Source organism: Glycine max, chromosome 15 (genome assembly GCF_000004515.6).
Source record: "Glycine max cultivar Williams 82 chromosome 15, Glycine_max_v4.0, whole genome shotgun sequence".
In the NCBI taxonomy this organism is placed as follows: domain Eukaryota; kingdom Viridiplantae; phylum Streptophyta; class Magnoliopsida; order Fabales; family Fabaceae; genus Glycine; species Glycine max.
In genome coordinates, this window is record NC_038251.2 from 21,746,029 (window position 1) to 21,756,987 (window position 10,959).

Genomic DNA, 10,959 nt, shown 5'->3' on the forward strand with positions numbered 1-10,959 from the left:
AAGTGAAAGTAAGTCCATAGATAAAACCTCTACTGACAGACTATAATTTGTCACTATACACCCACTCAAAGTTGACAGCCAAAATGTCTTAAGGACAAAGTCTTTAATACATTTACCTATGCATTTTTAACATTTAGTGATGATTTTTTTTTGTAGGCATAGGTCATTTTTCTTTTAGTGTGAAGATGAGACCTGTTAATTTGGTTGGAGTTTATCATTGGCACCTTTTGTAAGTCAATATGATATTTGTTGTTTTAATTCTAATTATAAAATAGGAACAGAGAAAAAAATGATAATATTTCTTGTATGATCTTGATGTTATTTTGATTTTGAACATGAAAGTATATATATAACTTTATAGCTTTTATATTTGCTTTTGTTGATTCAATTAGTTTTTCGATAGTGTTCCATTCCAACCTCCCTCTCTTTCTCTCTTTCTCTCTCTATGTGTGTGTGTGTGTGTGTGTACATGATCTATATTTGTATTAGGATGTATACTGGATATGACTATGACATTCAATGAACAAGGTGTTATGTGTTGAAACTAATCCTCCTAGTTTGGGAAAAAGATTGAAGATTATAATTATTTCTTGTTGTGATTATTCATTCAAATGCTTGTACTTCTTACCATCACCAGAATCAATATCTTTTTCATCATGCTTGAGGCAAGGAACACTGTCATAGCCTGTCCATAAAATTTAGAGCATGCTTCTTGATTGCCATGGAAGATTATGAAAGAGCCCTCAGTTATTTACTATGTAATGTGCCAAAAGATACTTACATTTTATACATAGTTTCATAAGTGTTAGTCCAGGAGGTGATTTTCAGTTATTACATCTTCTCTGCTTTCAGAATGAATGGAAACTGATAAGTACTTTGTCAAAAGCTACCTACATTTTATACATATCTATTTGTATTGACACACCCATTTATACACAAACACACACAAAAACACACCAACTTGTTGAACTTATCTACATAGTTGGATAGGATTTTTAGATTTGACCTATTTAGTTGTTCCACCACCAAAAAAATGTGTTTATATTTAACAACAAATATCTAGTTTCCAATGATTGAGTTGTCTTGCCTTAATTTAGGCAAGAATTTATGTTAACTAGTGAGGTTAAGTAGTACTCTAGTACTTAGTCTTCAAGATGAAGCCTACAGAAACCGATGTTGTAAACACACATTTTACATCGATTTTAGCCAAAACTGATATGGTAAGCACATTCAATATCGCTTTTTACTATATACGAATTTCAGCATTGGCTTTGAGAGAAAGCATTCCAGAATACACAATTTTGATCACCTTTCAACATCGATTTCAACCAGAACAGATGTAAATAATGATTTTCAGCATCAGTTTTTTAAAATCGATGCTCGAAATGCCAACTTTCAATGACAACCATTTTGACATTGGTACTTGAGCTGATGTTAAAGCCCTTTCATGTAGTGGCATTGTAATTATAAGTTGAATTCCAATTTAATAAAATCGGTGATAACACAAGTACTAAGGTATTATTTAATTAATTTAACTAATATATTATATGTATAAATATACTATATATAATTTATTTAGTAAAATACATTTGCATTTTGTGTTTTCTACAAATTTCGTCTAATACCCCTCAGCTAATGGTAACGACTTAATGATTCTAGAACAAGAGTGTACAAGTAATTCAAATAGACTATGGCACAGTGGAAAAGTTATTTGTGTCCGTTGGATTACCAAGTTTAAAGATCTATTAATTTCAATTTTCTTCTTTTATTTTTGTCCTATTATTTTTTTTCTTTCCTTCTTTCCCAGAATACCCTTTAATCTTTATATCATTCTTCCCTACTTTTTTGTTTCTCCTCCATCCAATCTTCTTGATTGGAAAATGGTACCCTTACTACCCCTCCTCTTCGGGCACCACCCTAACCCCAAACCTAAATCTCCGTCGCACCATATTGTTTCGCAAGACATGTTGTTTGCTAAGGGGTAGCATGCTGGGCTGCAAGCACACTCCCCACATAGGAGTCACCAACCACCATTCTGGAGTCACTGGAACCGCCATGAAGGAGCCACCAGCCACCAAGAAAAAAACACATGTGTTGAAGGGTGAGACTCTTCCATTACTGTGTGTGACATTGGCACGTCACATGCCAAGACGAGTTATAGATCTACAAACGGAAACCCTGATTGTCGGTGAGAAAAGCAACACAAACGAAAACTATGGATGGTGAACCCTTCAAAACCTTTGACTTTGACCTTGTCGACACAGATTTGAAGTTTCTATCACTTTGTTTTTCTGTTTCTGATTGAAATTTTTGTATTAGACTATTAGTTTCTTAAATTTGTAGATCTGGGACTGGATGTGAGTTTAATCAAGACTTGATCGAGAAATTATTTTCATTTTGCATTCTCATGTTGTTTATAGATCTGTAATATGTAATGTTTGTAGTTTAGCCTCACTTTCTATGTTCATATCAATGTGGGGGTGGTGGTGCATGGTGTTACCATCGTTGTCGTCGTGACAACCATTTGTGGTTGTGGGGTAAGGAAGAAGGAACTCGCTTTTAACAACGACATGCGGTGGTTGGAGATAAGTAGAGAAGAGGAAAAGGGAAAAGGAAACATTGTCCCTAGAAAGTTCTTGATTCTGATTTCATTCAATTCTTGATTCATAAACAATTTTCCCGATACAGTAGTTGAATATTTGGATGGGGTGACATTCACGTTTGGTGGTGGCATCGGAGGAGTGGGAGCGGGAGGAGAAATTTATACCTATCCAACACTAAGGCTGGGGAGTTGGAAAGAGTTGAACTGTGGGTGAGAAGAGAGAATCATGGACAAATTGGGAAAACAAGAAAAATAACAAGAAAAGAAAAAAGAATAAGAACAAAATATCTGAGCCCTTTTATTAAATTGAACGATAATAATGAACTTTTGTATGGTGCCCAAGTTATTTCACTTGTTCACCGTATTATTTCTCAAATAATGTAGAGGCCGGTATCAGATGTAATAATTTGCATAAAACATAGATGGTGAGTGTAGTTTACTCAAGAAATGGTTTTGAGAATGGACGAATGACACTACCAATGTAGTGTTGCCATCTTACAACAAAGACATTACAATTTCAACCGATGTTCTAATAAAACTTGTAATAATAATATTCATTAAATATAGGATTTAAAAAAATAGAATAGTAATGAAATTACCAAAAACATTTATCATATTAAATATATTAATTCAATAAATAATTTTTAAATAATTACTTAACCAATATTTTTTGTCCACCAGATTTATTATATTTAAATTATAAATAATCAAAGGATTAGCATAACTTTCTAAGACTTTGTTGTGTTTACATGAGTGAAAATGATATATTTAGTGCGAGAACATGTGTTTGATTCCTACCGTATGCAAAATTCCCTTAGCCCGACAACAGCCACGAGCTGTAAACAAGATTAGTCTCTGACCTAAGACCAAAAAATATATTAAAATTATAAATTATTTTATTATATTAAATGCATTAATATTTTTATTTTTTTAAATAAATTATTATATTAATAATATTTTATTTGGGATAAAAAAATCATTTATTAAAAAAAATTATTATTTTTCAAAAACTATATTAAATATTTAATAAATACATTAAATATTTCGTAACTAATGCCTTTTAGATCACTTAATAGAAAGATGTTACTTGAAATCAGAGGTGAACATGGATCGGACTGACAAAAAAAAAAACCTTAGAAAATCTTCTTGACCTAGTCCATATTGGCTTGGTTTGGTCAAGTTCATGGATCAAATCGGATTAGAAAATGAGAAACTCAATGAAGTCAACTCTGGTTATGAGTTTGTTGCAAATGAAAATTAACCTAAGTCTAGACCCGGTCTAACTTGATTAGTTAATATATAAAAATAATTTTATATTTAGTCTATATAGAATTGAATTGAGACAAAGAAAGTGAGTTGAAAATCACATTTTTTTCCCTTTCTTCTCCACCGTTAGCCCTACGTTATCGTTAGATTCAACAGTGAGTTCTCTCTTCTTTTCTCTTTTTTGTCATTTCTCCCTTCTATTCTCAATTTGAAGTCCTAAATTGGTACTTCATTTCACTTTCAAGTTTCAAGTATCTCTGTTTTTCATTGAATATCTCCTTAATCCTCTCTTTTGCCACTCGCAAATACTCACAAGCCATTTGAAGATTTGTTAGAAGGTTTGTAATCTCTCATTTTCATTTTCTGTATTTTTTTTCATTTTCAATTTTTCTTGTTCAAATTCTTCTTAATTATTTAATATTTGTTTGCTATGTTTGTTCAAATTTAGGAAAATTAACAAAACCCTAATTGAGCTCATTTTTTTTTTCTAATTTTCTAAAACTTTTTTTTGTAACCCTAAAATATACTCAATTTGACCTAAATGGAACAAAAGTCAAGTCTTAATTGACGAAAAGCACCTAACTGAATCTAGTTTAGCTTATTGAGTCTATTTACCCGATTCGGTTCCATTTAGGTTAAACTCAAACAAAATTAACTTGTGTTCATCCCTACTTCTCAACAAGTTTTGTGGAGTATGACCATCTGGCATCCTTGCATCCCTCTATCAAGGTCCTTTCCTTTTATTAGAGGCTGATTCATGCGAAGTTTCTTACTGATGAGAATTTACAACATAAGGGTTGTGTTGTAGTTTCTAGGTGTGATCATTGTGGCATTAACATTGAAATAACTCAACCTTTTTTTCTTTTCATGCTCTTTTGTTGATGAGATTGGGCACCACTGCTTAGGTCAAATGTTTGATTGTAGCCTTGACACACCAATGTCTTTATCTCTTCTGTTGTTCAGTAAGAGAGCAAGCATTACAGAAACTCTACCACTCTCGATGTGGTGAGGTTCATTTGGTCTAGCCGAAATCATTCTTGACTTCAGCAAGGTCTTTTTGTCAAGCATGAAATTTTGAACAAAAATTATTGCTGCAGTGGCACTCATTACTAGGAATCATTCATTAGGAACCATGAGAAACACTATGGCTGACTTTGAGTTCTCAAGCAATTCCATGTGGAAGTTCATGTGAATAAGGCTTCTAAAATCAAAGAAGTAGTTTGGTCACCTCCTCTCTCAGGATGGATAAAGTGTAACTCTATAGAGTAGCTAGAGAGTCGCATTGTCTTGTTGCTTCTTGTGGCATTTTTAGGGACTCTTGTGGGATTATGGTTGAATGCTAAACTCTTGGTTGCTATGACTGCTATTGTAATGGTGTACAATAAATGTTGGCATCAATTGTGGCTTGAATGTGGCTAGCTTCATGATCTATGTGTTTAATTTTCTAAAGCTAATACGTTGGAAGCTGAGAACCACATGGATCAATTGTTTAACTCTTATGAAATCCTTGCAGTTTGTAGTCTCTCACATCTATAAGGATGGTGTTATTTGTGTGGATGGTCTTGCAAATTACGGGTTTATAAAATTGGTTTCACTTAGTGGAATTCTATTCGTGGATTTCTTAGGGAGGTTTCTTCCCAAGAAAGATTGTATTTGCATGGTTATGGGTTTTTGCTATTTTTGTTCGTAGGTTTGATTTTGTCCCCTATGATTCTTTGTATTTTTTTCTTTTTCCTTTGATAATAAGTTGGCATGTTGCATATGATCAGTGGAACCTTTCGTGCAAACCTATAGGTTGGATTTCAGTCTGATTGTGATGTTTAAGCATGTTCTTTTTGCTTAAAATATTTATGTTATACGGAAAAAAAGATAAAATCAGTTGATATTATATGCCATACAAATAGCATAGTGCCCAACAAAATTGTTAAGTGAATGACACACAACTTTGATACGAATTACAACTGCAAGCATTAATGGGCTAAAAAGATATGAAAAATAGCATGTCACTGAGATCATATCAAATAGTGATTACTTCTTGAATGAAGCATTTATTAAAAATAAGTATTTCTTCATAATCTTTCAGTTTCTAACTTCATTAATTCCTAGCATATATGCAGTTAAATACATGGTAGCTTCCTTTGAAGGGTTTTGTGATTTGCATTTGCAGGAGGCGTTAATAAGAAATGGATAATAGCAAGTCAGCTGCAATGAAAGGCGTCTGGAGGAACGATCTTTGGTCAACTGAGATTCTAATAACAATATTCATGAGCGTCAACATTGTGGACCTTGCAGTTGCCTCACTGGTCTGCAAAATGTGGAACACAGCTTGTCGTGACCCATCTCTTTGGGGAAAAATTGATTTATCCACACTCAACAACTCATACTTTTTCAACATACCAAATAATCAACCAGGAGCTTACAAGCGTACAAGTGGAAAAATTACTCAATTCTTAAAGTATGTTCTAAGTCTGAGTAATGGAAATACAAATTGCTTAGTATTTAACTACAATGTTTAGTTGACGGATGAGCAGTTCATCATAGCTACTAAAAGGTAACATTTTTCTTATTCTTCATTACCCTTTAATTTGTACATGCATTTGGGCTATTAATAATACAACCTTCTAAAAAAAAACCAATCAATATTAACTTTCAAATCTAAATTAAATACTACTTATATATATAAAAGATGTTTGGTATATATTATAAAGCATGCATGTCTTCTTATGTAGGACCCCAAATCTGAAACAACTAGTTCTACCAAGGAAAGGTGACTTTTCAAGAAAAGCAGTGCATATGGCAATGAAGTCATGGGGAGGCCTTGAGTCCATTAACATTAGCTCTGGTGTCCCCACTGATTACATATTTCCTGCAATTCACGAATACTGTAAGAGTGTCAATGGGATCAAATTCCATTGTGAATTTGAAGAAAAGCACGCAGAAGCCTTGATTGAATCTACCCCTAACTTGAAGGTGTTCAGCATTCGGTCCACGGTAGTGAGCATGAAGGCTTTGAGGAGTGTGCTCACTTCCGTGGAACATTTGGAGGCGGTGAATATCTATCACAGCTTCATTGTGGATATGTCGCATGATGAATTCAGTATTTTTGCAATTCAAGATCTACATAAGTATCTGCCCCCATCAAAAGGTTATCTATTGTGAAGAAGGATCATGCCTTAAGTGTCAGTATGAGCGTAGCATTGCACTTGGTTCTTTTCTCTACCGTGCACTAGATATCTGGCGGGAGGATGAGATCACCTCTTTGGCACATTAATTTATCTGAATATGCTTTGTTACTGTTGCATCAAACTTGTTACTTGAGCTTCAAATAACTATATTTCCTAGACATTTAATTACCTTTTGTTGATTCCTGTGCAAACATGTTTGTAACACCCTCTACCCCTCACATATATATTAATAAAGGAATAAAAATTCAAATATTAATTAAAAGTATTTTTAAAACATTTTTAAATACAAGCTTTTCAAATGGGTAAAAGACTCACATTCACTTTCTTCTACATCATATTCAAACTTGTCCAAATAAATAATAAAGTCATCTCGACTCAAAGAAAGTCATATAAGTCTCATACAATTAATATAGAACCTATATCCTAATGTCACATCCTATCAGAGCGTGGTGTTCCCGTGTCCTCTAGCATGAGGTTCTTCATAGTCATCAACCTATTCATCTGCTCCCCCGAACACAAGTTCAAGATCATCACAGGATCCAAACACAACAACACACAGGGAGTGAGTTATTACATTCCTAGCTAATAGAGAAACAAGACAATTAAATATACATATTATATAAATGAGATACCACTTGCTTAAACATAGCTCACGTAACTTCACCACTTCGTCATTCAAAATTCACTTTTCAATTATCAATCACATTACACAAGAATCCCACACTTCGATCAAGATATAATAACACATCAATTAGCAAGCATATGCAATAGTTATGCTAAGACTCAATTCTATATGCAATGTGGTACCATGTTAGTGAAAAACCACCCTGGGGCGCTTAGGAGTACATAACAAGACACACCACACAATGGGTTTGTCAGGTCACTCTCACTAAGTAAGATCATAGGGAGACCAGTCAGGGTCACGATGTTTTGCGAGAATGCTCCAACCATATGAGATCAGCATAGGCTTAAAGGAGCACTCAAACCCGGTGACCCCCAAGGCCTACACTCCGAAGAGTCCGTCAGGGCCTCTCCCTCCTGATTCAGGTCCAACCCCTAAAATAATTTTTTTTACATGCAGACACTGCTCATGAATTATACAATACCCACGACCTTACACTCGTGTTTTAAACACGTTCAACACAATTGCGCTACGATTTAACACTGGTTCCTAAATAGGAAACCTACATTTTCTCTTTAACACTGCGCATCAACGCTTTTCTCAAGATAACGCTGGTCGGGTATTGTACAATTCATAGCTTACAACACAAGTAATTTCACATCAAGTGTTAACTACACACTTATCCACAGCTAGAACTCATTCACTATTTCACATCTCATAGTGTCACAATCCACCATCACATGTTTACATGTATCTCACAAATTAACACATGTTCAACTTTACACTTATACTCAATCTCAATAACAATATTATAATCTCAAAGCAACATGTTATTCTACAATTCATCACATACTCACAATTTGAATTATCATTTCATATCCTCAATATAACAATTTATATAAAAGACTATCACAACATGAGGACTAAAACCCCTCAAATAATATTACACAATTATATCCAAATCATAGGTCCAAATATACAAATATCAAGAGCACAATTTATCAAGCAATTTTCATCAGGACATCAATATTTTATTTATAATCATAAAGGAAAAATTGCAATTTAACAAACATCCCAAAATAAAATCTCAATTTAATCCTCTAAAGATCCCTACACATGTTCTCACTAATCCCCAACTGTGAATAACTCATCCCTTACCTCTAAGCGGGCTCACGTGTCTTCAGCCAGCGATAGCAACATCTCTAGCGGTTCCCGGAAATTCTTTCAATTATTCATCTGACTGCTCCGATAGAATTCCCAAACGTCAGAGAGACGGAGAAGAGATTGAAACCTCCACTTGTACTGTCTTCATATGATTCCTTTTTCTCCCTCCACGAATATTATCTCGCAAATCCCAACGGTGGAAGCGTGCGGAATTGAATTTCGAACAACATATCCCAATTTCACAATAATCCAACGGTTAACGAAATCGGGATCGTAGTTTTACCAAGACAGCTCTGGGTTTCTGCGGGAAAGAAAAAGGTTACAATGCGAAGGGTTTTTCTCTCAGTTCAGACATGATATCGAAATTCCCAACGGTGAGAATGCTCGGAATTGTGTTGCGAACATGATACTCAAATTTCACGATGATCCAACGGTGAACGGATTTGAGATCATCGTTTTTCTGAGACTGGTTTGGTGGGCTGCGGGAAAAAGAAAGGGTTTTGAGAGGAGAAGGGGAAAAACGAAAATGAGGCCAAAAGGAGGCAGCTGACTTAACATAACTATTTATACCTAGGGTACTCAGCCTATTATTTGCTCTATATTTATTTATTTATTTATTACTAAAAAGCTTTTTAAATTTATTTACGAAAAATTGGGATGTTACAATGTTTACTTGTGCTGTTAGCCTATCCATTTACTTGGATAAGACTTTGATTTTTAAATGTTAATTTTACTAAGGATGTCCTCCTATATAAGTACTTATATTTTGAAACTATTTTCATGTGATGGTTGTGCTGGAAATGGGTTTGGTAATTTATATTTAATTATTTTTTAGAAGGAGTAAGTTAGCAAATTATAACTATAAATTTTCTTAAAATACATTTGGATGTAACTTACTAAATTTTTCCTTTTAAAAAGTAAGTGTATGCTAGTAAATGCGTATAATACTTGTTAACTTACACTCAATTTTTAAAAGAAGTAAGTTAACAAGTTATAATTATAAATTTTCTTAAAATACGGTCAGGTACAACTTACTAACTTACTCCTTCTAAATAATCATTACTAATGTACATGGTGTTTATTATTCGTTCGTATTTTTTAACTAAATAATTTCTTTTTCGGCAATATTTTTTTTACAAATGTTAAATTCTTTATTTAGGTAAAATAAAAGAATTTACATAAATATCATGAACTAGCAAGCCATATTGCTAATTTGAATTTTAAACATTCCAATTTCTCAATTTGGTGTGTATCTTTCACAATAACAAATTTTATATGTTACTATAAACAAAAATACTGAAATTTGAATAATCACTTATGCATTTCTAATTAAAAAAATCATGCATAATTTAATTGTTGAATAAAAAAGTAAATATTAATTATTTCCCAATAGCATTATCTTTGAGTTACTTTTTTATATGAATTTATAAGAAAATGTTTACTTAAAAGAACACTGAATCTAATATTAAAAAAAAATGAAAGACATTACAGAAAATTACACTCATACTCTCATTCTTTTAATAAATTACACTCGATATCCCTCCATTATTTGATGAACAAAAACCACCTAATAGTTTTCCACGTATAAAACTGATTACCTTTTCCCCCAAACATTGTTGAAACTTTTATACTTGCATGGTTGCACCTGTATGTGTAATTTCTTACCATCCATTTTGTTTTATTGATATATTATTGTATTTATATAAATATATAAGTACATTGAATTTTTTTCTTATATAGTATTAATTATTATATTTGCAAAATATAATTATTTATTAAATTAAAAAGGTAATGATAATATATATTAAATGTATAAAACTTGAATTGAATTTATATATATATATATATATATTATTTATTTCATGATTTCTACTTAGCTAACTTATATTTTTATAAAAAAATATTTAATAACTATATTTCATTATGAAAAATGAAAGCACAAAATTGTAACTATATGTTGAATTCCAATTATTTATAAAATGTGATAACATAAGTATTAATATAGGATTTAATTAATTTTATTAATATATTATTTATATAAATATATTTCATATTATTGATCAAGTAAATCACATTTGCACATGTACTTTTTACGAATTTTGTCTAATATCCTTCAGTCA

At 32.4% G+C, this 10,959-nt stretch overlaps 1 protein-coding gene across 1 annotated transcript; it reads left to right on the forward strand.

Moving 5' to 3' along the window:
- Nucleotides 1-6,051: 6,051 nt before the first annotated feature.
- LOC121173537 (F-box/LRR-repeat protein At3g48880) lies at nt 6,052-7,027 on the forward strand. Its single transcript, XM_041009584.1, has 2 exons — nt 6,052-6,323; nt 6,598-7,027. The coding sequence occupies exons 1-2, from the start codon at nt 6,052-6,054 to the stop codon at nt 7,025-7,027; spliced, it is 702 nt and encodes a 233-aa protein (XP_040865518.1).
- The last annotated feature ends 3,932 nt before the right edge of the window (nt 7,028-10,959 follow it).